The sequence below is a fragment of the Urocampus carinirostris genome, chromosome 7 (genome assembly GCF_059441175.1).
Source record: "Urocampus carinirostris isolate Australia breed hairy pipefish chromosome 7, RoL_Ucar_1.0, whole genome shotgun sequence".
In the NCBI taxonomy this organism is placed as follows: Eukaryota; Metazoa; Chordata; class Actinopteri; order Syngnathiformes; family Syngnathidae; genus Urocampus; species Urocampus carinirostris.
Genome location: NC_142355.1, coordinates 29,360,376 through 29,388,357, shown reverse-complemented (window position 1 = coordinate 29,388,357; position 27,982 = coordinate 29,360,376). Strand labels below are relative to the sequence as shown.

At 39.8% G+C, this 27,982-nt stretch overlaps 1 protein-coding gene and 1 long non-coding RNA gene across 3 annotated transcripts; one reads left to right on the top strand and one right to left on the bottom strand.

Moving 5' to 3' along the window:
* The first annotated feature begins 944 nt into the window (after nucleotides 1–944).
* On the top strand, nucleotides 945–6,704 carry LOC148362904 (uncharacterized). Its single transcript, XR_015850916.1, has 3 exons — nucleotides 945–1,032; nucleotides 2,391–2,470; nucleotides 6,589–6,704. It is a non-coding gene; the product is annotated as an uncharacterized LOC148362904 (long non-coding RNA).
* rerglb (RERG/RAS-like b) lies at nucleotides 2,546–27,928 on the bottom strand. Of its 2 annotated transcripts, none has more exons than XM_088340492.1 (6): nucleotides 27,864–27,928; nucleotides 12,918–13,221; nucleotides 10,037–10,093; nucleotides 7,194–7,267; nucleotides 5,998–6,149; nucleotides 2,546–2,994 (listed from the first exon to the last, which is right to left on the bottom strand). In XM_088340492.1, the coding sequence occupies exons 2-6, from the start codon at nucleotides 12,967–12,969 to the stop codon at nucleotides 2,715–2,717; spliced, it is 615 nt and encodes a 204-aa protein (XP_088196618.1). In that variant the 5' UTR covers nucleotides 12,970–13,221; nucleotides 27,864–27,928; the 3' UTR covers nucleotides 2,546–2,714. The 2 variants fall into 2 exon arrangements, with proteins under 2 accessions (XP_088196618.1, XP_088196617.1); XM_088340491.1 differs by lacking the exon at nucleotides 2,546–2,994 and adding an exon at nucleotides 3,922–5,609.
* Between the last annotated feature and the right edge of the window lie 54 nt (nucleotides 27,929–27,982).

Below are 27,982 nucleotides of genomic sequence, written 5' to 3'. Positions count from 1 at the left end.
ATCTCATCTCATTAGCCGTACCGCTTATCCTTATTAGGGTCGCGGGGGGGGCTGGAGCCCATCCCAGCCATCTCCGGGCAGTGGGCAGGGGACACCCTGAACTGGTTGCCAGCCAATCTCAGGGCACACAGGGACAGACAACTCACTCGCTCATTCACACCTACGGACAATTTGGACCGGCCAATTCACCTGAAATGCACGTTTTTGGAATGTGGGAGGAAACCGGAGTGCCCGGAGGAAACCCACGCAAGCACGGGGAGAACATACAAACTCCGCACAGGAAGTCTGGAGCTGGATTTGAACCCACGCAGGAGGTTCCCAAGACGTGAACTGTGCCACACATGCGCTAACAACTGCGCCGCCGTGCTGCCCTTGTCATAAATATGATTTTGTTAAATGTAAATGAATTATATCATCTTTATAATTTTATTGTTTTTCTATTTTTAAAATGTTTTTCTAAAATGTTTATATGTCTGTTCTACAATATATACGGTTTCTGAAAAATATATGTATTGATTTATTATTATCTAATAATATTAAAGTATATGAAAGTCTAAGTTACCAAATCCGTTTTTTAAATAAGGTATTTTGTATTGATTATTATTTTTTGAAATGTAAAATAAAATATTATTGTTATTTTTGCCACTCATGTTCTTTTTATATTTTTCAAATGTTTGAATACGAATAATTGAAGTATTATTATTATTAGTAGTAGGAGTCGTAGTAGAGTGTTTGGGAGAGTAGTGGTATGTTTGTTTTATTTTTTTCAAATTAGTATCACGATTCTATAGTGTAATTATTGAATTTATTTGTTGATTTATCATTAATTAAAAAAACAGTTATAATAATTTTCGATGGTAAAAATAGCCGTTATTGTTTACTACTCATATCCAAAAAATGAGTGAGTTTTAACGTTCACTTAACGACAAGTCTTTGCGGCAGCTTCTATATTCAGCAGCAATCTTCGACAAAAATCCGCCATAATAACTTAACTATGCGGACAATCAATGCACAACTGGGGTCTTTTTGAAGGTAAAGGCTTATTAAAGTGGTGTTGGAAACGCTTAAAATCTCTTGTATTAGCTTCACCAACGTATGGTAAGAAAATAAAACATTTTTGATACAAACTTGTTTTATAGCCGTCGTTTTATTTTTCAGACGGTCTAAAAAATGTCTTTGCTGTCATCTAGCGGCCATTTTGGTTGCCTAAAGTTGCTTCAAAGTGTAGCATTTTAGTTTAGACCTAAAATAAATAGAATGGTAAATGGACTGCATTTATACAGACCTTTTCATGTCAATGAAGACTTCCCAGAGCGCTTTACAATGCGCTTCACACTTACCCACTCACACACACACTCACACACTAAACAGAAGATGAGCTACAATATGGTTGTGAATACTGTTGACCTTTACTAAAGCAACAGGGAAACAAAACTTGTCTTTGAGTGTGTTCGACTAAGGTCTTGGGGTGAGTGAGATAATGGTTACCAACCTTTTTGAATCTGGGAGATGCATTTTTGTTTCTGATTAGAGCTAGCATTTTGACATGCATTTCTAAAATTAAATGGTATCATGTAATGTTACTATTATATTATTAAAAAGTTGCAATTATCAGAGGTAGTGTTAAAATAGGCTCAGTCAACTGAAACATCTGCCTTGTATAAAAAGACTGAGCGATTAACATATATCGATTATCTGCAAACTCTAAAAATAATTCAGGATGAATTGATAATCTATTGAAAGACACAGATTACTTCAATATCCTAGATAATCGCATTGACCTATCACTGGTGCTCTTAGGGGCTACCTTGTGCTTCTGGGCATCACTTTGGTAACCACTGCGCTGCCGTGCTGCCCTGGTAAATTCCATATATATCACACACACACGAAGGGGTTATATTTTCAAACTAAAAATGATTGACTGTTATTAGAATAATTATTATGTGGATTTACCATGACACTAGTGAATTTCTTTATTCCGGGATAAGAATTATTAATGTAAATGTGAATTGTTGATATGTTTTACAAATGGAGGATTGAAATGAAATAATTTTTAGTTTAACCAATATATCGATTAATGGACAGGATAATCGACAGTTTATTCAAATTTGAATGTCTGAGATCGAACCGATGCTTTAAGGTAAAGTTAACGGTTTAGAATTGTCTTATACTTGTATCTTTATTAAGATTCATTTTTATAATGTCAATATTTAAGTAATTGCCATTGTTTAGTTTTTTTTGTAAGGCATAAGAACGTATAAAAATAAATACTGCTATTAATATTATTTTTACTGTGGAAAAAATTATTCAATTTTCAATTGTACAATTTGATGTTTGAATACCAATCCCAAACGTATTATGGTCACTATTATAATAATTGCTTGTTGCAGACCTAATGGAGATGCAATGTAAGGTATCACAAGTCATCACAGGTTATTTGTACAAGGCCAGCTTCCAAGCTTCCAGACTGGTATGTAAATTTCAATTTAGTATGAGCATAGTTACCTTCCACCTGGTTATTTGCCAAAATAAAGCAGCTAGTATCTCATAAGCATTGTTTTATTCACATTTACATCAACCTCCTGCCTAAAAACAACAAAATATAAAAATGGATGAATACAAAAAAGTAAGATATATCCAGGTAAATGCACAGTTGCAGATAAAATCTCCCATTTCAATTAAAAACGTCTCCACAAGCTTCGGTGATTTGTCGGTCACACGGACTTCCTCCTCTTTCCGAACACGTTGTTGATGAGCTTGGCCATGGATTTGGAGCCACTGTATCGACGGCGGTCAGCACGATATTTCAAATGCTCCATTATGTGCCTGATGAGCTGGGTGAAGAGGCTGGCGATGTCCTGGTAGCTCTCGGCCGCTGACACTTCCTGGAATTGGCAGCGGAGTTCTTGAGCCAGGCAGCGGCCTTCCTCTTCGCGGACTTGCCGTGCATGACACAGGTCTTGCTTGTTCCCAAGCAGACAAACAAGAGGCTCCCTGGGAAAAAAATAGAGATTCAGAACAATGATGAAGGTGGGGATGACAGGGACTTAATCCAGGACCTCAGACATGTGAGGCATGTACTCTACCACTAAGCTAGATCCACCTGGCAACTTTCTGTCAACTTCCTGAAAAGTGTCGGTCCGAACCTGACCTGAAAGTTGGCGTAAAATGATCCAAGATTTGCATGGCATATGGAAATCAAATCAAGCCATGGGACTGGACCTAAACTACATCCCCACACTGACTTCGGAAAAGGGTTTTCCAAGTTTTTTTTAAGCTAAAAGTTACTTTTTTGTCACTGATTAAAGCGATGGGCTACCCATTTAGCTGGTCTCCATGTTTTTTGATGTTATTACCAGTTTGTAGTAATTAGAAGTTGGGTTAAAATAGGCTCAGTTAACCACTAAAATATCATGCCAGTAAAAATATCCTAGAAAGTTAATATGATTCATCACTAATAAGCTAGTTTAAAAACTAGTATTCGGACTAAAGCGATGTTCTTAGGTGACTTCCTGGTGCCCACGGGCACCACATTGGGGTCCTTGCTATAGAATGTACTCAATTATGATAAAACAATAGACATCATAATGATGCAGATGCTGGGGATTAAACCAAGGACATATATGCGGAGCATACGCTCTATCACTGAGCTACATCCCCGCACTGACTTTAGAGAAGGATTTTCTAGCTTTTTTTAGGCTAAGTTACTTTTTTGTTACTGATTAAAGCGACAGGCTACCCATTTAACCTGCATGTTGAAAATAACTACTTATTATGTCAATACTTAGTTGTCATCAGGGTTGGGTAGGGTTACTTTAACTGGATTACTTGCAATTACTTTTGGATTACTCCAATACCAAATATGCTAATAAAAGACAAAATAAACTTAATATGAATAAAATTACTAAACTTTGTGCAGGCTTGAGGAGTAACGGAATACATGGAACGGCAAAAAATGATGTTGGCAAGCTGTTTGGATTTATTTTCATTTTGTTTCTGTCGCATTTTATGTTAGTTTTGTCGGAGATCAAAGAGATCAAAGCCAGGAGAGAAAGCTTACCACGTGTTGTAAGTTATAATTTTATTCATATTTAGTTTCTTTTGTCTTTTATTAGCATATTTGGTATTGGAGTAATCCAAAAGTAATTGAAAGTAATCAAGTTAAAGTAACCCTACCCAACCCTGGTTTTCATCCATGATTTTTGATGATATTACTAGTTTGTAGTAATTAGAAGTGGGGTTAAAATAGGCTCAATTGACCACTAAAATATCATACCAGTTAAAAATATCCTAGAAAGTTAAAAGGTTTCATCATTAATAAGCCAGTTTCAGAGCTAGTCATTGGACTAAAGCTGTGTTCTTAGTTGACTCCCTGGTGCACCACATTTGGGTCCTTGCTACAAAATTCAGTAAATTGTGATCAAACAGTAGACATTACTATAATGGAGATGCTAGGGATTGAACCCAGGACCGATTGAACCCAGGACCTCATACATGCAAAGCATTTTTTAACATTTTTTAGGCTAAAAGCTACTTTTTGTGACTGATTAAAGCGACAGGCTACCCATTTAACTTGCATGTTGAAAATAATTACTTATTATGTCAATACTTAGTTGACACCATGTTTTTTGATGATATCAATAGTTTGTAGTAATTAGAAGTTGGGTTAAAATAGGCTCAGTTAACCACTAAAATATCATGCCAGTTAAAAATATCCTAGAAAGTTAAAAGGTTTCATCATTAATGAGCCAGTTTCAGAACCAGTCTTTGGACTAAAGCAGTGTTCTTAGTTGACTCCCTGGTGCACCACCCTTGCCTAGTAAATTCATGATCTTTGTTTTAGAAAACAGGAACACAAAAATAAGAAAAACTCTGGCCTCTGAGCACTGCATTTGTCCATTGCTGTTCTTGAAGAAAATCAATCCATCAGGAATCAGTGGGCAGCTGTAATGGGAGCATTCCAACTAGCTATCCTGGCATGAGGATCAGTGTGCTATGCGCAGCTTCAAAGGAAGTAGACAAGCCCTTTGTTAATGTTATTTATATCTTTTAGGCACGCGGTATTATTATTTTCATGTCTTCACTTTTGGGATTTTTGCAGGAGGAAACTACTTTTTCATGAAGATTAAAAACAATTTTTTTTTGCTTATCTCAACATGTCCAAAGAATAGGTCTGAAAAAGCTAGATGTATGCCATAATTTACAGCAGGTACGAGGTAGCTCTGTAAGGACATCTGAGTATCTTGCGGATCAGTTCTGAAAATAGCTCACCAATGATGGGTTATTGTTATTTTTGGAAGAATTTTGATTTCTAACCGGCAGTACGGCTCAGCACAGCCCCACGTTGCAGAGGTCCTTGGTTCAATTCTAGTTACCAGCCTCCCCATGCTGAGTTTGTGTGTTCTCCCTGTGCCTGCCTGGCTTCACTCTGGCCCCTCTGGTTACCTTCCACTTTCCAAAAACATGCATTTTCAGGTAAACGGAGAGTCCAAATTATCCCCATGTATGAGGGAGTTGTCTGTCTTTGTGTGCCTTGCAAGTGGCTGGTTAACACTTCAGAAGGTCCCCTGCCTTCTGCCCGGAGATAGCTGGGATGGGCTCCTGCAACCCTAGAAAAGATGGATGGATTTCTAACTGTTATGAGATATTTTTGACATGATCAGTTCTTTTCATTTTTTTTTAAATAATTATCCAATCATGTTTATGTGTAAATCACTAGGTGCCCTTATACAAGACATATGTTTTAGTGGTTGAATAAGCATATTTTAACCCTACTTCTCATAATTCCAACTTGGTAATAACATAATAAAAACATAATGACAACAAATTAATAACATTAATTGCAATTTTTTTAAAGGGAGCCCTTAACGCTCACCAGTAACAAAAAAGTATCTCTCAGGTTCCAAAATGTTGGCAAACACTGATTAAAAGATTCCATCCATGGTATGGTATTTAAAGATTTAAACTTAATTTGAAGATTGGGGGGTTGGTTCTGACCCTTTACATTGGTCCCGGTGACGGGCCTCACGGATCTGTCGCAAAATATTTTTTGCATCGACGAAAGAAGAGCGGTCGCTGATGTTGTAGACCACCACAAAGCCGTCTGCCCACGCCACCGGCTCATCCAGTATGCATTTGGTCTTGGAGTGCTGACAACAGACAACACAAAACATGAACCCTTGAAATACTTACTAAAGCAGCAGCACTGCCACTTACAGAGTTTGTGTTCTGGAGACAACCATTTTTTTGCATCTAGTTATTAGTTAAGTGGATGATTTCACATGAACCATTTAAGTACACTAAGGCTGGGTGGCTCTATCATGTTGTGTGCATCCCTGTACTGATCATTTTTTAACGATCTGCTTGAACTCATTTGATAAACCTTTGCCATGTTTTTTCCATTCTCAAAAATGCCCGTTCTGAAGTATTTTCTCCTACTGTTTGTGAAACCCAACCTTCAAAGTCAGATTCAAAAAGGTCCTGTACCTAAACCAACAAAATGTCTTCATGGTGTCTTTGAGCTCCATAGAATGGAAGAATGTTTACAGAGCTTGAGGCCATTTAATTTAAACTTTTTTGTATGTTTAGGAGTTAGGAGTTTCTTGTCTTCAAAGAGACAGCAGATGTATAGCCTTCAGATACTCGTGTGGATCGTGTCGGATTTCATTCCTGATCAAGTCACGGCTGCCAAAGTTCAATTTCAGGTCTGTAAAAAGTGATTTCCATTTAGCCTGGAAACTTGTATAAAATTCTCTCATGGAAAACTACCTTGATCTTGTCTATTTAGCGGTTCTGTTTTACTCAATGTTAGGAATTATCTACTAGTTGAGGTTTGGCTCCTTACTCCTAAAAATCAAATGATGGAATATTGAATTTCGTTTTATTTTTCAATGCAAAATGAATGTGTTACTGTCACTAAATCCATTCCAGAAAGAAGGGTGAGCAGTACTGTAACTTTGAAGAGACACCAGAAAATTAAGAAAAACAAAGTTGTTAAGCTAAGAAAGCGTGTTGAATTGATAGTAACACAATGCTAATAGACGGCATAACAGACACAACCATGCACCGCAATTATGAAAGCAAAAACAGATGCGTTATGCCTTTGAGGTGACTCAATGAAGTCAGGGAAAATAATGAGGTTAAGCTAGCACAGAATAGAAGATGCTCTGAGGTAAACATTGAATAAGTGGTACCTGTGAGCAAGGATCAAACATTTCCAGATTCAGCTGCCTTCCATCAATGGACATCCTTTTTCGATACAGAGAATCTGCAGTAAAGAAAACGTTGATTAAAATTAATCTAATCTATACAGCGAATGGTTCTTTTAATCTCTGGAACTTAAAACTACAGTGATTCTTTGCTATAACGCTGGTCACCGTCCACTGTCGTTGCTTCACAGATTTTCATCATCTAGTGTGTACTGCATTCTGATTGACTGATCAGTCCCTAAAAGAAAAATTATTCGTAAAAATCTAGATTCTTCTGGTACCTCAAAATATCAACAAATTTCTGTTGCTAGGACTTCCAAAAGTAATCTCATATATTGTTATACCCTGTAAATGGCTATTGTGAAGTGTCACGACCAGGACGGAATCAGGACCCAAATGTGTAGCGTTAACCAAGTTTATTGATAGAAAGAGGAAGGGCAGCGCCCACGATCCGGTGCTCGCTGGACGCTGGAAGCAAGCCGCTCATGCAATCGGATCGTGTCAGAGCCGGAGACAAATGGGGAGATCAGGAACGGACGGTTGGAAACACGAGGACAAAATCGGGACAGGCGGGAGTCAGGGTCAAAATGCTTGCCTTGTAACAACAGAGGTTTGCTGACGGACTGACAACCAGAGAGTGACAGGACTGGGCTTAAAAAGGGACAGGGAACCAATCAGGTAGCCTGCAGCGGCTGGCGCCAAATGAGCGGGCACAGGTGATGCTAATTAGTAATCATGTCATGAAGGACAATAAGAAGTGGCGATAGTGGAGATTTAACCCATGATTTCATACATACTGTACGAAGCAGGCACTCTAAAACTGAGCTAGCATTTTTACCCAGCAAATGCTAGAGTTAGGTGACACCTACACACATCACTAACAGACACCGCATGACATTGTCATCAGCATTTTGTTACTTACGCAATAACATCTAATAAATAACTTCAACTATTTATTGATTAGAAAAGTGACCATCTATCAGAAATAGAGGTTCTGTGGATTGAACCCCTGATGGAATTTTCCCTAATATACAACATCAGCAAGAACTTGTTTTGCGTGCACAAAATCCCATAATCTTCAGGTTTGCAGTGTCTGTGCATATATTGAGTAACATAGGTCTCTAAGATGTCTGTCTGCCATTGGTCAACATCAAATAAAAAGCTGGTCAACAGTTTGTGTCACAGCATCACGAATTTGACAATATCCTATAGGCTGAACTACCTCCCACATGGCCTTTCTCTTCATTCCGAACCTGACTCCCTGTTTTTGACTCCTGTACGTTTCCCGGCTTCGACCTGTTTCCGTTTGATCACGTCTCTGCTCCTGCGCCCCGGTAACCCGACCTGCTTTTCCCTCTTCGACACCGCTATTGCTCGCCAGAGAAGTGCCACTTCCGCGTCACGGGCGACCTGCTCCCCACAACTTATGATCACTGGATCGTGGGTGCCAGCTTATGTCTCTTTTCAAATAAAACTAAGAAACTAACGCAATTGGGTTCCAGTCTCCGTTCCTGGTTCCTGACACAATGATGCAATTTCACTTTGTATTCCCCCCTCAAAACATATTAATGTTCTATCCTGGGGGGTCTACAGTATATATTTATTCTTATCTTGCCCATTGACTGGCTTGTATTCCATCCAGTAAACATTGTTTCTTACCTATGAGATATAAGATACAAGGCTTCACTCTACATAGAATGTTTTATTGTTCTCAGCTTGGTTGAATGCCATACTCCCGTGTGTTTTCTTTTAAGGACAAAAGTCGTGTTGAGAAATGATGGAACCATTCCCAGATTTCAACCTGTGTTAAATGCTAGAATTGGCAAAATCCCCAGTCGTGTCGAAATCCTAGCTCACCAAAAACTAAATATAACAGTTGCCAAAGACTCAACCACAGACCACAGCCCTGGTGTCAACAGGATAAGAACAAAAAGTGCTGATGCTGTGACAGACATCAACATATTGAGAGATGAGAAAACAATTTGAAAATACTGTTGACATCCATGACAAGCCCGAGAAGACAACTGTTCATGAACCAGCTAGTGTTCCTAAACAGCCACGAAACAAGAAAGTAAAATAAATCCCGAACTTGCCAAAGTTCATAGTCCCAACAAAAGATGTACTCTGGAAAATTGGCAAAATATTGATTTTTCTCTGAGTCATGAATGATACTTTGAACTTCATCCTAATCGCTGATGGAAACGGGATGGATCCAAGATCCACAAAGAAGCAATCAAAGTCATAGATGATGGCTGTGTGGGTTTTTTTTAGACCCATTTTTGTTGGATGGCAACAAACTGAAGTATCAAGAAATTCTTTTTGACATTTCAAACCACAAGAGAGAGCAAACTCTTCTGCAGGGTGGCTCTTGTTTTCATACTCCTCGTCTCATTCCTGGATGCCAATGTGCCAAGGTTCTCCAGAATTACGTAACGTGAATGCAGGGGTCACCAACATGGGCGAAAGGTATCCACTTGAAAACTCCTGTGTAGCCCTTGCACAAGTTGTGAAAATAGCTCACCAGTGATAGTTTATTGTGATACTAATTCAAAGGAGAAAAATGTAGTACTAATAATGACAACTAACATAGTGACTAACATAGTAATTAGCCCTTTGCACTAATCAGTAACAAAAAAGGACTCTCAGCTTCAAAAAGGTTGGTTACCCCTCCATAATAAGTTTGTCTGCGCAAGATCAAACATGATGAAAACAGCAAGCCAAGATAGCCTTAAAAGAAAATTTTCATTTTCATGTTTGTTTTGCAGGAATTCCAATGTTTACAAGAAGTTATAAATTTGTATCAAGTTGTCAAACGTTTGTCCACTCACTGGTGTCTGACGCATATTCTCCGATGAAACGCCTGGTCAGGAAGCGTACAAGGACAGCTGGACAGAAAGACACATTGAGGAATATCAGTTCCTACGTTTACACGCAAGCAATAGTCGGACTGGGATCAAATGTCGGATTTTGGAAGCAAACTGAAGAAATCGTTAACATGCATAGAGACAAACAAATAATCATGTAAACTTAGTGTTGGCAAGTGTTCCGATTACAAGGGCGAATGCGACATCTTTGTGCAAGTAGACTTTTATACTTTAGATAAAGGATGAGTTCATTCATGTCTTCATCAAATTCTATGAGATACCGTGATTGTTTCACCCGCATCCAAAAGTGAACTCTAGTTCTGCTTCTCGTGTGTTTTCAAGACATGCTTGTACGTAGCTAGCAAAGAGCATAGACTTACACTTTGTACATATGGATACAACTGTGACATCCAAAACTGTAATCCCTCGCTAAAATATTCCAGGATCCATTATTTCCAATGGCATATTGCTATGAGCAGGTGCCAGCATTCTAGTTGGGCTTGGCAGCTCTTTTTTGCCCTTCTGTCCACCAAAAAGTAAACTGCATTTGTGTAGCCACAATCCTTTATCCCTGATCACATATTGCTGCAAAAGGGGACCGGCAGATTGCACTTTTGTCAAGCCTGGCAGCTTCTTTTTTTGCCGTTACTTTTTTAATTTCGTTTAAAATAAACTGCACTTGCGCGTCCGCGATCCCCAATCTCGTATTGCTGTGAGCTGGAACCAGGAGAAGGAAATTTGGTTGGAAGCGCTTTTTAAATTTTATATCAGTTTGTAAGCGGCCACGATACATTATCCCCGGATAACTATTACTGCAAGTGGGAATGGAGTGAGTGCCCAATTTAAAAATTGGGGGGGGGATTACTTCGCAGACATTTGCATATCGTAGTCAATATTAACTGTAACAAACGAGGAATAACATGGCATATATATATATATATATATATATATATATATATATATATATATATATACACCTGTAGCATTTTGTCCATAGAGGCCGAAAATAAAAAGGAAATGTACTGGATAAATCAACCGCTGGCGATGGTCCCGTTCCAATCAGAATCATGCCTGCATGTAAACGTAACCAGTATCATGGAGGTTTCAAGTGTGGAGCAGGATTTCAATATAATTGCACAAAGATGGTTTCTACAGTCCCTGCAAGCGTCGGAGTGAAAGCCAAGGACCACATAAAAGAGGCGGCTGGAGGGCCTGCCGAGCTTTTTGTTTGCTTGTGGGCCAAGTTTGCGGCTTTGTACCACATCACTTTCAATCAGCAACTCAAGTGTTGAGTGCTGTTCAAGATCCTCTGTGGACACAACATTAGATACACCTGCACCACTTAATGAGGCGTTCCTTTATTAATCCCTTTGTTTTAGCCGATGTGCACTGCAGCATACTGAGAGCTGCCTCACCTACCAAAACTATTGTTAAATTTGCATCCATATAAAAAAGATTTAATTTCTTCTAGAACCGAAAAGTGGTCAACATCCAATGATTATACAACAAACAAACAAAATTTAAAAAATATAAAATTAATATTCTGGCATTTTTAATGGTGAAAATAAATTGTGAAAACAGAAAATATATAATATTGATGAATGAATATACAGAATGAAAAAGACTAAATAATACAAACACAAACAAATAACTGCAATCATTAAGAATGCATTTTATTGTGAGCTCTAAATAAGAAAACTAAAGATGAAAAATAAAATTCAAAATGTTTAGAGCCAGGCGGCGCAGTGGTGAGAGCATGTGCGGCACAGTTCTGAGGTCATGAGATCGAATCTTCCTGTGTGGAGTTCTCATGTTCCGGGCACTCTGGTTTCCTCCCACATTCCAAATAACATGTATGTCAGGTTAATTGGCCGGTCCAAATTGTCCTTAGGTGTGAATGAGCAAGTGTATTGCCTGTCCCCTGCCCACTGCCCGAAGATAGCTGGGGATGGGCTCCAACCCCCCGTGCGACCCTACTAATGATAAGCAGGGCAGATAATGGATGGATTAGAGCGTTTTTTTAAGCATATTTATATATTTATTACATTTAATTAGAAATGTTTTTATCAACTACTAGAATGAATATATATGTTTGTATATATATATAATTATTCGTAATTAATAATGTTTTAGATAAATCAATCACTAGAAAGAAACTCAATTTTCTGTCTGTAGATATGAACACAATTTAGTTTAATATGACCCAAAATCTTTTAAAATACATTGTTTCCAACATCCCCCCCCCCCCAAATGGATGGATTTGTCAATATTGAATCATAATAAAATATGTATATGAAAGCTGAAGTCATCAAATCATTTTTTATGTAAAAGGTATTTTGTCATAAAAATTATTAGTTTGAATGAAAAATTTAACCTATTAATATTATTTTCTTTCTTATTTTTTATATGCAAAAATATCTTTTTAATGCAAAAGGATTTTTTTGCGAATATTGCTTTATATATAAGTTATTATAATTATTATTGGTATTGTTTTGTATTTCTTAGATAGTTAAAATGTTAATGTACTTGTGATTTATTTATTTCTATATTCTTTGCCCTGAATATTTGAAGTTCAGCACTCCTTAAGTCTAATTGAATTAAGAAACACATCAGTGCTGTCAAAAACAAATCATGATGTAACTATATTACATAAGCAACATGATTGTTATCATTTCAACTATACTGAATGTTTTTATATAGAACTTTGAGTGTCAACTCTTTCCCTGAAAAATGCATTTAAAATCAATTTGGATTTAATTTTGATTTGATGTCATTTAAGTGTGGCCTATTATTGACAACTTGACAGAAAATACAATTCATTAACCTCCTCAAGACAGAAGTTTACCTGATTTTCCAGTTCCTGGACTTCCAAGCAGAGCCAACTTGATGTCGTTCATCCTCGCCCGTCTGTTCTCTTGCGGTGTATTGATTTCTTATGACCAAAGCTCGTCTTAAAAAAGAAAAGAGGCAAGGGGAGGGAAAACAAGCGCTCCCCTCCCCTCTTCTGCGTTTCTGTCATTCCCTCTCTCTGTCCTCTTTTGTCCCGGGGCATCTGGTTTCCTTATTTCCTTTCCTGCACTGATATTTCTCTTTCTCCTGTCAGGAAACCAGCGAGGAGACGTCTTGTAGAGCTGTTAGCATTCCTGTTTCTTGGAACAAGAGGCAGCAAATGTAATGGTGAAGTCCAAACAACAGATTCCAGGTGGATATTTTTATGCATGTGCTATTTTAAATGTGAACGGAAATGATGTGAAATACACATAAGATACAATTTTTACTAAAACATGAAATGGGTCGGTTTCTTTGACGCAACAATTGAAGGAAAAAGGTGATAGTATGGAAGATAAATAATATTTCCACAATTTTGCTAATTTCATATTGTTGTATGCTTCAGATTACTTTTAACTTATTCAATGCCATTGTCACGGTTGCCCATTGCCCTCACTTTGGCCCGCCAGTTCGGCACCAGCTGCTGCTCGTTGCCTGATTGGCTTCCCTCCTATTCAAACTCAGTGCTCTCATTCACTCCTTGTCAGTCCTTCAACGAACCTCTGCCCTGGCCAGACTTGTATTTTGACCCTGTCCGGTATCCTGCTCGTGTATCCGGTATCGATCCCGCCTTTCCCGTCCTGTCCAGTATCTTGCTCCAGTATCCGGTATCGATCGCGCCTGTGTCGTCCTGTATCTTGCTTCAGTCTCCAGTATCCGGTATCAATGCCGTCTGTCTTGTCCTGTCCAGTATCTTGCTCCAGTATCCGGTATCGATCCCGCCTGTCTCGTCCTGTCCGGTATCTTGTTCCAGTCTCCGGTATCGATCCCGCCTGTCTCGTCCTGTCCGGTATCCTGCTCCAGTTTCCAGTATCCGGTATCGACCCCTTCTGTCTTGTCCTGTCCGGTATCTTGCTCTAGTCTCCAGTATCTGGTACCTTGCTCCAGTATCCGGTATCAATTCTGTCTGTCCTGCCCTGTCCGGTATCTTGCTCGTGTATTCAGGATCCGGTATCGATCTTGTCTGTCCCGTCCAGTCTGGTATCTTGCTCCAGTATCTGGTATCGATCCCGTCCTGTCCGGTATCTTGCTCCAGTATCCAGTATCCGTTATAGATCCCATCTGTCTTGTCCTGTCCGTTATCCTGCTCGTATAACCAGCATCCGGTATCGATCCCGTCCGTCCCGTTTCTGTCCAGTATCGATCACATGTATATTGTATTGATCCCGTCTGTCCTGTCCGGTTTCCATCTCTTCTGCCCAGAATCGCTGGCGTTTGTGTTCCCGCGCATGACTGCCCGTTTCCCGCAAAATAAAACTTGTCTGAAAACGTTACGCGTCTGGTTCCACCATCTGTTTGGGTTCTGACAGCCATTGACGTCCACATCCATCATGTTAGTGAATGGGTCAATGCCAAAAATCTCTGTGGCCGTCATTGGCAGTGAATGGGCCAAAGGAACAAAAATATGACCCAAAAAACCCTAAAATGAGCAGTGTTACACAATCATTTTACCAGTTTCATTACATTTTTAAATATCATCTCTATGTGTGGAAAACACGTATCTCCAAAATTGGTTAATTAATTTATTTATTTTATCTATTTATCTTTTATTTACGAGGTTGAAAATAAAAACCAATCATACCAAAATGATTTTTGGATCCATTCATTTTTTCACATGAAAGCAATTCTACGTATTTGTAATGTTAAATAGAACAGGTACAAAAGATTTTAGTAAAAAGTAATAATATGAGTAGATTTTCTCTTTTAAATAATTTTGCTCATTTTTGATATACTTATTGTACCAGTATGTTTTCAGCTAATAAAAAAGGTAAATAAAAGTGATAGTATCTATAGCAAATAGTGTTTTTAGTAATTATGCTTATTGTTTCAACTAAGTTTAAAGGAAAAAATATACTAAAAAATAAACTGAACAAATATTTTTGGAAAAAGGGTGATCGTATGGAAAATACGTGTTTCATTTTATAGAATAGAATAGAATAAAATACAATTGACTAGATTGAACCAAAACAAAAGGGAATAGACTAGAATGAACCAAAACAAAAGAGAATAGAATAGAATAGAATAGAATAGAATAGAATAGAATAGAATAGAATAGACCCTGCCCACTGCCTGGAGATGGCTGGGATGGGCTCCAGCCCCCCCGCGACCCTAATGAGGATAAGCGGTACGGCTAATGAGATGAGATGAGAATAGAAGGTTAGCGCTTGTGCGGCACAGTTAGTGTCATGGGAACCTGTCGTGGGTTCAAATCCAGCTCCAGACATCCTGTGCGGAGTTTGTATGTTCTCCCCGTGCTTGCGTGGGTTTCCAAATTGTCCCTAGGTGTGAATGAGCGAATGAGTTGTCTGTCCCTGTGTGCCCTGCGATTGGCTGGCAACCAGTTCAGGGTGTCCCCTGCCCACTGCCCGGAGATGGCTGGGATGGGCTCCAGCCCCCCCCCGCGACCCTAATGAGGATAAGCGGTACGGATGATGAGATGAGATGAGAATAGAATAGAATAGAATAGAATAGAATAGAATAGAATAGAATAGGATAATCTTTATTGTCATTTTTGACTACATAGAGTACATTGTTTACAACAACTTCTGTTGTGGCATTTCGGGATAATCATGTAATAAAGACATATATAAAAAAGAAAAAAACTAAAACCAATGAGACATATAGGTACTATTTACAAGGTAATGTTTATAGATTGGTCAAAATTGTAAGTGCATCATAAAATAGTGCAATGACATATAACAGCAACATTGTGTAAAAATAAGAATAGATAATAACATATGAATTCTGATTTTCCTATATATAATCAAGATATACCGGTATATACACATGTACTGTATATATTTTTGGGAGACTGACCTGAGTTGTAAGCGCATCAGAACAAAAATGCAATGAAAAACAGGGCAATGTCAAAAGCAGCAACATATTTCTAAAATAAGTGGCGAGTAATTGTCACGGTTGCCAAGGCCCTGGCCATGTGGCGCCAGCTACGGCTCATTGACAGTTTGGCTTTCCTTCTATTTAAGATCAGTGCTCTCACTCACCCTTTGTCAGTCCGTCAACGAACCTCTGCCCCGCAAGACGTGGGTTTTGACTCTGTCCGGTTTCCTGCCTGCATTTCCTGTCCGATATCGTTCCTGTCTATATTTGTCCTGTTTATTATTCTCTCCAGTTTTCGTTTCCATCTAGTTTGTCGTGTTTAATTTCGATATCCTGTTTCGATATCAATCCTGTCTGTCCCGTCCTGTCCGGTATCGACCCCATCTGTCCGATATCTACTCGGGCAATTGGTATCGATCTCGTCGGTCTCTGGCTTCCTACGTGATTTAGGGCTATACAAATAAAGATGACTGGACTTGACTTGACTATCAATTCATGCCAGACTGCTACCTAACGTGCATGACTCCCCATTTCCCGTAAAATAAAAGGCTTGTGTGAGAAACGTCACGCATTTGGGTCCTGATTCTGTTCTGGTCGTAACAGAAATGAAATATGAATACAGAATTTTTTTCTATGCATAGGCAGAATAGATATTTTTTTCCAGTGTTTTGTGTGTTTATCTAGGTGGACAAAATATCTCTTGGGCACTTAGACTTTGTCTTATGGGACCTGTAGCATCTGCCAGAAGGCAGTTGGTCTAAAGGGTGGTGGCCAAGGTGTGAGAAGTTCTTAATGATGTCGGCTCTACTGTGATGTGCTCCAGACTGGGAAGATGATTTGCTGGGCTGTGTTGCTGACTCTCTGCTAGGTCCTCTTGTTCCTCTGTCTCTCTGTAGAGGGACACCAGAAGCTTCTGTTCCGGGTTGTTTTTCACTTTCAGGAAGTGGAGCCAGTCCGCAGACATGTTTTGGCCAATACCAGTGCTTCAAAATTGAAAAACTACCTACCTCCAGGACTTGGAATTTCATATAGTTCAGGCTTCCTATTGAGTACCCATCAAAGGACCATTTTTTCAGGTTAAGACTTCTGCTCGCTCCAGACATCATAAAAGTCACTTCCAAGGAAAGTCATTTTTATGGAAATCATAAACAATTTATGGAATTCTCATTTGGTGACACCACCAGGAAAAAATGCTGACTATTTTTTCACGGACCAAACTCGGCAGGAGGAACACCGTTACCCAGACACACATCGCGTGAGAATTCCCAAAAAGTGGCACACGCGATCTATAAATCCCCTAACATGTCCTTACATTTCATGTGGAGCAACAGAACTCTTGTTCCTGAGACCAAAACCACATTTTTCTTCTAGGCGGACCCGCTTTCACGCCACTTTGCTCTCCTTTCCAAGTTCTCGTTTATTGGTGCTTCGTTGCATGCAACCTTCCAATTTTCTCCCAACTAAAACGATTATAACCAAGTAGATGAGCATTGTTTATGAAACACGAGCTCATGATCTTGGATGTTTACGGTAGTCAAAGCAGCTCAAAATTCATTCGAGAATCTTACAATTAGACAATCAAGCAAACTTGTTAGCCTTTTTTGGATGTTTCGTGTTGAATTTATTGAACGCTCCGACGGCTACTGCGTGCCCAGGTCGAATGATGAAATGAATACGTCGGATTTGTTTACCGAATGATGTTCGCTTTACTCAGCAGTGTTTAGAAATCACTTATACTCTTTTGCAGGGCGAAATAATCAAGCCCAGATTTAGAAACGAGGGCCACACTGAAATAGGAACAATTTAGGTGGGGAAAAGGTGTATTTGTATTAGACAAAATGGAATATATTTCTATGGGTATATCTTTTAAAAAGCTAAAGTTAATCTGGAAGAAAAAAAAAGAAACATAAACATTTTTTCCCAAAATTATTTTTAATAAGGTGAAAAGATTATTGATTTAAAAAATGTGGCCTATATAATATTACAGTTACTGTCTAACAAGTTTATTTTCATGGTTAGAATTATAATCAGAGCTATAGATTTTCAATAATAACATTTTAATTGTCTCATGATTTGCCCATTGCTCTCACCTGCGCTCACTCGTTTAGTCCCAGCTGCTGCTGGTTTCCTGATTGGTTCCCGTCCTATTTAAACACGTCTTTCTCAATCACACCTGGTCAGTCCGTCTGCGAACCTCAAGGCAAGCACTTTTGACTCTGGCTCCCGTTTTGATCCCGACCCATTTCCTGTATCGATCCCCGATCCAAGCTCCGTTCTCCTGTCCCGGCTGCCCGTATCCTGATTCTGTTTCCTGTATCTATCCCCGATCCAAGCTCCGTTCTCCTGTCCCGGCTATCGTATCCTGATTCTGTTTTCTGTATCGATCCCCGACCCAAGCTCCGTTCTCCAATGGCAGGGCACACAAGGACAGACAACTCGCTCACTCATTCACACCTAGGGACAATTTGGACCGGCCAATTCACCTGAAATGCATGTCTTTGGAATGTGGGAGGAAACCGGAGTGCCCGGAGGAAACCCACACAAGCACAGGGAGAACATACAAACTCCGCACAGGAAGTCCGGTAGCTGAATTTGAACCCACACGCGCTAACCACTGCGCCGCCGTGCTGTATAACAATATATTTACCACATTTTATTCATGGCTTATTTGTCTTGCCTCTAATTTCAGGTTGTTAAACAGCAACCAGGCATGATAGTATTGGCTACTGTTGTGAGAAATAATTCTTGAGAAATTGTTGGTAACAGCACGGATAACAACACCTGATATTGGTACCTCTCACTACTCTTGAGAAAATCTCGGTCAAATTTATATAAAAAAAAAAACCTCCACCAAATCGTCCGGATATCATAAATGCTCTCATAATCCGTCTGCCTGAACTTTGGTAGGATACAATTTGAAATGAGTAGTGACAATTAAACAATACTGCATACCGTAACTGTTCTGCCTTTGAGAAACATACTGAGTGGTCTTCTGGTGGCCTCTTGTGATTAACATGTTCATTTTCTGTTGCTAAAAGGACTCAAAAGAGAAGCACAGAACTTCAAAGACATCTGTCACGGTTGCCATGGCGCCCAATTGGCCCCACCCGTGTGGCACCAGCTGCGGCTCTTTGACAGATTAGCTTTCTGTCTTTGAGCTCAGTGCTCTCATTTTTCCTTGGTCAGCCCGTCAACAACCTCTGCCCCGTAAGACGTGGGTTCTGACTCGGCCCTGGTTTCCTGCTGGTATTTCTTATCCGGTATTGTTCCCGTTTATTTTTGTCCTGTTAAATATCGTTTTCCAGTTTTTTTCCCTTCTATTTTTGTCCTGTTTATTATTCTCTCCAGTTTTCGTTCCCGTCTAGTTTGTCCTGTTTATTTCTATATCCTGTTTCATTATGATTCCTGTCTGTCCCGTTCTGTCTGGTATCGACCCCATCTGTCCGATATCTGCTCGGGCAATTGGAATTAATCTCCTCGGCCTCTGGCTTCCTGTATTTCCATGCCAGACCGCTGTCTAACGTGCATGACTCCCCAGTTCCCGTAAAATAAAAGGCTTGTGTGAGAACGTCACGCGTTTGGGTCCTGATCCGGTTCTGGTTCTATCTGAATAATCTGGGGAAAAATAGGATGCCGAAAAATGTTTGGTTGTACAGAAATAGTGTTGTTTTTTTTTAAATTGGAACGAGGAAAAGAAAAATCATCAACTTTGACAGTTACACAAAGTAAATGTTTTCATTTTTCTAATGCTGTAACCTTACAAGTTGTTTATCCTTGAGAAAAATGTTATCTGTTTGAGAAAATAATTGAAAAGTAAAAAATGAAAAAATAATTTTAAAAATAATAATAATAATAATACATATTCACAGTAAGATATATTTTTCCACAAAACTCATTTTGTTTTATTCTTTTGGAGTAGAATAAAAAAACTTATGCAAAAAAAACTTTAAAAAGCAATCTGTTTACATAACGCTTGCATCGAGTCATCTGTCTGGCAAGTTTTGTGTTTATTCTGCTTAGCTGTTTAATCTGCAATGTTACGAGTGATTTCTAGACAAGGGCCAAATAAATCATATAAATATTCAAAATTTGTCTCTTCAATTATCTTCCAAATTTGAAGCTAGTCTAGACAAAATTACTACTCTCTTGGGCACTAAAACCGACAGCACTAACCTTTTTGAAGCTTTTTTGTTACTGATTAGCACAAAGGGTTACCAGTTTGATATGCATATCATTGTCAGGACCAGAATGGAAACAGGTCCCAATTGCGTAGCGTATCACAAATTTTATCGAAGGAAAGAGAAAGGGCCACGCCCACAATCCGGTGTTCGCTGGACGCGGGAAGCAAGTCGCTCTCGTACTCGGACTGTGATCCGAACACGGAAGTGGATCTTCCGTAGCGAGCGATGGCGGTGTCAGAGATGGAAAAACTGGTCGGTAGCCGGGACTGGGAGAGCAAGGCGTGGTCGGGGTCAGAAAGGAGTCGTAAGTCAGAACGGTTGAGTAGACGTAGTCGTGGACAAAAAGAGATCGTAAGCCGGGACGGGAGAGCAGATGTGGTCAGGATCAAAACAGGTCGTAGCCAGAGACAAACGGGAGCAAAAACGGGACAGGTGGGAGTCAGGGTCGAAAAAGGCTTGCCTAGTATACACTGAGGTTCGCAGACGGACTGACAAAAAGGGAACGGCAAGGCTGGGTTCAAATACTGACAGGGAGCCAATCAGAGCCCGCAGCGGTTGGCGCCAAAAGAGCGGGCATAGGTGATTCACATCGGTAATCATGAGAATCATACCTTATCGAGTTATTACTCCTTGTATGTTGTCACTACGTTTCTAATATGTTATTACCAGGCTGTATCATAAGCAGGGTTAAAATAGGCTTAGTCAACTGCTAAACATTTTCCTAGTATCAGTTGTGAACAAAAAAAAAAAACGCCTTGAAGTTATCCCCAAATTTGGTCACTTTTGCCGTTCTATTTGTGCATTTTTATTTAAGCTCCCCGGCGCTGCACTTTCAAAAGTCCCCGATTACGATTTTCAATCTAGCCAACAGACCGATTCAACATCCAAGCTAAACATCCCGCACTTATCCTGCATCGTAACGCGGCTTCTTAGGGAGGAAATGAGCGTGGGTGACCCCGAATGACACGAGGAGGAGGAGAGACAACCTCCTCATAAACATCATATGAAGCTCTTCTTTTTCATCTTCATCACTCATTCTTTTGATGTGCTAGCAAAACATTCCAGGTCCTAAAGAAACGTAATGTTTACTGGATGGAATAAAGGACAGTTGAGGCGCAAGAGATTAAAAATATATACATATATGCAGAAAACCCCAGGATACAAAATGAATCCGTCTGAGTTGGAGATAGCAAAGTTAAATTGCCTTATAGCAGCTATTGTACAACAGATAGAAATCTTAAAATAACAGAATAGTATATAGTAAGTACAACTTCTGTGTAATATACATAACATGTATGTAAATAAGTAACATTATAGATAAATGTCACGGTTGCCCATGGCCCTCAATTCGCCCAGCCCGTTTGGCGCCAGCTGCGGCTCGTTGACTGATGGGCTTTCCTCCTATTTAAGCTCAGTTTTTTCACTCGCCCTTTGTCAGTCCGTCAACAAACCTCTGCACCCGCAAGACGTGTGTTTTGACTTTGTCCGGTTTCCTGTTTTTGTATCCTGTCCGGTATCGATCCCGTCTATTTCGTCCTGTTTTGATATCGGTCTCCGGTCTCCATTGTCTGGTATCGTTCCAGTCTATCTCGTCCTGTTTGATATCTGCCTCCTATATCTGTTATCAATCCTGTAAGTCCTGTTCTGTCCGGTATCGACACCATCTGACCAATATCGTCTCGTATCGATCTCGTTGGTCTCTGGCTTCCTGTTGTTCCACGCCAGACTTCTGTCTTTCTTCTTCCGCCCAGCGATCGCCGAATCACTGGCGTTTGTGTTAATGTGCATGACTGCCCCATTCCCATAAAATAAAGCTTGTGTGGGAAACATTATGCATCTGGGTCCTCCTCCTGTTCCAGTTCTTGACAGATAAATACATGTATTAAGTTTAAACTCAAGTTGACACTCAAAATAAGGTGACAAGATATCAATGGATTCTGAACTTGCAAGGAGGACCGGTGTTCTGCCGAAACTTCCTACTGTGGGCTAATCTGACAGCCATTATTGTTTAATTTCTTTACAAGTAAAACTAAAAACACTGAAACTCAAAATTATTGCAAACAATGTTTACTCATGACATACAAGAGTTGGCTTGCATACCTACAGTGAGTGATTATCTTAGTCAAGTCATGGTTATTTGTGACGCCCTGAATCACAAGGAGTCTCAAAGGGCTGCACAAACTATTATGACACCATCCCCTGATCTAAAACCTACATGAGGGCAAGGAAAAACTCAAAAACCTCTGCATGAGGAAAATGAAGAAACCTTGAGAAGAGACTGCACATTAGGTAATCCCCCTTCCAGGATGACCAGGCTGCAACGAATGCTGCAATAACAAATAATACACAGTTTCACCATGCTAAAAATCTACCTCAGAAAAACAAGCCAGGCTTAAAAGTTAGGTCAGACAACAGTATTTTGAAGCAGTGAAAGAGTCAAATAGGACTAAATCATAACTAAAATTGTAAGTACTCTCCGTAGAAAATCGCAATCAGCCTTTTGCGCTTGTGCACTCGGCATTGGTAGGATGTCTCCACAAGGTAGGACGTTTTAGCAAAACACTGGAAGAAGAGCTCTCAGAAAACAAAAAATCCATCACTTTATAAAGCCCTCTTCTGAGCCCCCTCTTTTTTTTATTAAATCTTCAAAGTTACAAAAAGCAGATCAGCCCTAAAGGGCGTGAAAATCCAAGAACACCAATATGATTGGCTAATAGTGACGACAATGCAATAGTCAAAACAACCAACAACAGTGAGTCTAAGTAAGGAACTGGCATCCCATGAAATTTCCTTTGCACTTATCCAATAGTAACAGACTTAACATGCAAGGGAAAAATGAAATTTGATTTACTTTTGGTGTGACGTGACTTGAGCTGGTTGAGTGGAGAAGAAGGCGGATGCAGAGGGAGGAGGAGACGACAACGGGGCATTAAAAATGAGTCTGATTTTAAAACTTTAACATGCCTGATCGTCGATTGGTTATAGCATCTGCAATTTAGCGAGGGTAGCGATTTATGTGCCCTCTCTGCATTTTATCTAAAACATCTTATTACACACTCTAAAAAGGAAACATCGTAAGGCGGGGACGTGTCTGCCGTATATATATATATATATATATATATATATATATATATATATATATATATATATATATGCTCAATTCCTTTTAACATATTTGATTGTGATGCACAGGGCCCTTAAAAGATCCAAACATACTCCCTCGTGTTTTTTCTCTCTAATCTCCGAGCCAGCGTTTACAGATTTGCCTTATCAGTACAGTTTCTCCCCCGGAATGTCTGTTTATGATTCTTTCTCTGACAAATAATTTCACGTTCAAGCTAAATGTTTTAAAAGAGTGTTTTGGGGAAAAAAAGAAAAGCAATGTTTGCGGTATGTTAAATATTTATACATTACAATATGTTCCAATAATTAAAATAGTACACTGGACCTTATGATACAGCATGTTGCAATGTTCTGTAATTAAGGTTGATCGGATTTTCATATATGAAACAACCAGGAAATCTTTATAACGAAAACACCAAACCTTTGCAAAAATATATTACTGTGGTCGTCGTTTGCAACATTCCCCACATTTTTGTTTATTTTTCGTCGACCACACATTTTGACTCGCAATTAGATTCAATTTTCAAAATAAAACAACCAGGGTGCTATATAGAGTAATTAAATAATTGACACCAGACTTTCACCAAATGCCATAGGTGTGGTTGACATTTGCAATATTTGCTACATTTCTGTAGTGTCATTTACTTTTTGTCAATCATGCTGTTAGAACACGAACAGACGGTGGACCCAAACACATAACGTTTTCACACCAAGCTTTATTTGACGGAAATGGGGCAGTCCTCTGCGGGAACACAAACGCCAGCGATTCGGCGATCGCTGGGCAGAAGAAGTGAGACGGAGAAGTCAGGCGCGGGAAAACAGGAAGCCAGGGGCAGACGAGATCCAAACCGGACAGGGCAGACTGGATCGATACCAGATACAGGATGCATGTGCAAGATACCGGACAGGACGGGACAAACGGAATCGATACCTGATGCAGGATGCACGAGCAAGATACCGAACAGGAAGGGACAGACGGGATCGATACTGGATACACGAGCAGGACACCAGACAGGACGGGACTGACGGGATCGATACAGGATGCACGAGCAAGATACCAGATGGGATGGGACGGACAGGAGCGATACTGGATAATGAATGCACAAGCAAGATACCAGACAGGGCGGGACAGACGAGATTGATACTGGATACATGAGCAAGATACCGGACAGGACGGGACAGACGGGATCGATACTGGATACACGACCAGGATATCGGACAGAGTCAAACTGCATGCCTTGCAAGTGCAGAGGTTCGTTGACAGACTGACCATTAGTGAATGATAGCATTGAGTTTAAATAGGAGGGGAGCCAATCAGGCAACGAGCAGCAGCTGGTGCCAAACGAGCGGGCACAGGTGAGGGCAATGGGCAATTGTGACACATGCATTTTGACAGTCAAAGTATACTGGTCATATCAGTATCAGAAATTATTTTCCCCCCATTTTATTAACACTCCACTTATTGAAACATAAATATTTTGTTTGTTTGTTGTACATGATTCAATTGTTTGTTTGTTTGTACATGATTCAGATTGAATCGTTTCTTGTACATGATTCAATTGTTTGTTTGTTTGTACATGATTCAAATTGAATCGTTTCTCCGGCGCCGTCACGAATGGCAGCCACTCCAGCAGCTCCCGTGTTATTTTCGATTGTTCTCAGTTATTTTCGATTGTTCTCAGCTTAGGGATGCTGCTGGAAAAGTGAATTTCCCTTCGGGGATGAATAAAGTATCTATCTATCTATCTATCTATCTATCTATCTATCTATCTATCTATCTATCTACTAAGGTGATGTGATTTTCACAATAAAACAACCAGTTCGCTATATAATACAATAAATGACACCAAATGTTACAAAACACTAGAGTATTAAATTCTTTATATTCATTTTTCTTAAAGGACTACAGTTCTTATCATGCTTTACAATACGTTATAATAAGATACCACACTGTGTAGACTGTAGAGTATCTGTTAATATGCTAAGATTTATGACACTCCTCAGTACTTTTACACAATACATTAGTTTGTTACGTAATGTTACAATACTCTACACTAGAGTCTACGTATTTTTAAATTACCAATCTCAAATTAGTACATTTTTGATGATTGTTTCCGATATTTCACGGTTCACGTATCCCTTTACCGCATAGCCCGTCGGGGCACAGATGAGGACGCAACTCTGGACCGTTTCCTCCACTGTCGATGGCTCCTGGCCTGTTTTTGGGTCATAGCAAATTTGGCACCAGTTCATTCCTTGATGTTGTCGGCCCAGTTTTTTTTTTGTTTTTTTTTCTCTTCTTCTACCCCTTGGACTGTGCCTTGCAGAAAGATCGTGTCCATATGCATACAGGAAGTCCTAGATGTTTCCTGTAGCATTACATCTCCCAAGCCTGGATTTTCTTTTCCAGTTTTGCTGTGAGAGTCCATGGCCCAATCCCATTCCTCTCACTTGGCCCTGAGAACCCTCCAGTGAGGTCCCTCCATAGGGAAGTCCCCTAGGTGAGTGGAGTGCAAAGTGAAGATTGTCCCCTAAGAAATTGGACGGGACTTGCAAGGTTCCACCCCAGTCCAGTAGATGGCCGTAATACGAATTGGCTGTAGACCTCAGTGACATATTGGCCTACGTCACATGTAAACAACTTGAGTCTCAACCTGTGGTATGGCAGTTGGAGAGTCCGTGCAACGTTTAAATGCCCGCTACAGTTGTGTTATTACCGATTGCCTGGAAGCTTTTCCGTGTCTCCAATCAACGGAGGAGAAATGCGCGATATTGAAGACTGCTTCGGCGCCATGTAGCACTGATTCATCTTTACAAGGTACGTCCACTCATTTGAAAAAATGACCCGTTCGGTCAAATACAGTAAGGGTTAACGTACAACGCACGTTCACATAATACCCTATGTTTGTGTAGACATAAATGACAACCTACTTATTAGTATCTTAATGCTATTTTATGACATATAGTAGGGGTGTTCCCATCCTGTGCTCATGGTTCGATGTGGAATCAGAACTCATTCAGGACTTAAGGTTGAGCAAGAAGGTACTGTGGGCCCTGCAGGAGCTGCTGAAGAGGGAACAGGGCCATGGCTGGAGGTCCTGATCTACGTGTACTGGCTGGCCCACGGTCTGTCCTACCGTGTGGTGTCACGAGTCTTCAGTGTTCCCAGGTCCACCGTACACAGAATTGTCCGCAGTTAATATGGAATAAATTGCCCAAAAGCCATGTTTCAGGCTCTGAGAGTCAGACCCACATTTGCATCCTGTGCTTTTCTGCATTACTATTCAATAAACGTCTTTATTTTGAGTAACACCTTGGTGGTTTATTTCAAAATGATGTGAGATACTGTGTGTGAACTATGTGACTCTTGGACAGAAAACAACTACAAATAACTCCAGGTTAAATAATAGTTTACTTTCAGAAAAACAAACTCACATTGGCCGAAATACATAAGAGTAAATAAATAATGTGTCACACAATTTAATAAAAATATACCAATACTTCCATAAAACTGGAAAACACAAACTGGAACTTCATTGAGTTCATAATAAAATAAAATATTTTCATGTTATAAAACAAAGGGAAACATTGCAGAGATGTCACTGTTCTGGAAATGTGTCCACGAGCTTCGCAAAAAGGATCGGGAACCGCTCAGCTTTGGCCTCAGTTTCCTCGTGCCTTTTCTTCACTCTGGCAGACTCCTCTTTCAAAAAGTCAAGGAGTGTATCGTGCTTCCTTTTTTTCTGGGTGATTTGGGGTTTGGCGCCGGATTGGAAGATGACGACGTGCCCAGTGGTGTGGATGGTGTGGTAGCTGTGATGGTGACCAGCTCTTCCACGGGACGTTCTACAGTGGTCTTTAGGTTGGGTGGAAAAAACAAGAATTACTTAATGCCGGTGTATTGTACAAAAACAACTGTGTATAGGATGCTGAACAAGTTGATGTGAGACAGGAAATTATAGGATGTCTTCTGGATAATTATTTGATAGTGAATAGAACCACAAACCTGACATGTTATTCTTATGGCTGTAAGAGCCTTCTATTGGCCAGCATCACACATGCTTTAGAATTGTCTCCACATTTGGACAACATTTTGAGAAGTTTATTAGTTTATTTAATATGTGTTTACAGAGAAGCCTGTGGACTATGTGATAGTTATTTGTTTCAACTGTATTTCCTCGTGAAATTCGGAGACATTACTCATGATGCATGATGAAAACTAATGCATTCTGATCTCACATGAAAGAATCATATTGTAAATGAAACACGACACCCGAAATTGTGTGCAGTAAACAAGCGTATTTATCCAGAACGTTATTGTGACTATGCTGCTTTAGCGACTGGCCATGTAGATGCAAAAGCACGACTCGTTTAAGATAAAAACAGGGATAGGCTGAACCGTGATTTTCTGTGGTTATCCAACTCAACGGTTTGGAGTTTTTTGCGGCTCCCTCGGTAGATTTGCTCACTGTGTAAAGTAGCGATTTTGCAATGTTCATGTTTTAACGCAAAAATACGATTTTCTATTGCATTTGCGTCAAACTAAGATAACTCAATATATTTCATTGCAAATACATGCGTAGTTGTGGAAAACTACTTACATTTGTGTGTTTCCTTTCCAGCCATGTTTGTCGATATTGAGAATTCGCAAAGCCTTCTGGGTAGTACCGACCTCCCTCGATCTGAAGTGGTTATGTCATAGGTTGAGGGCACTTTTCCC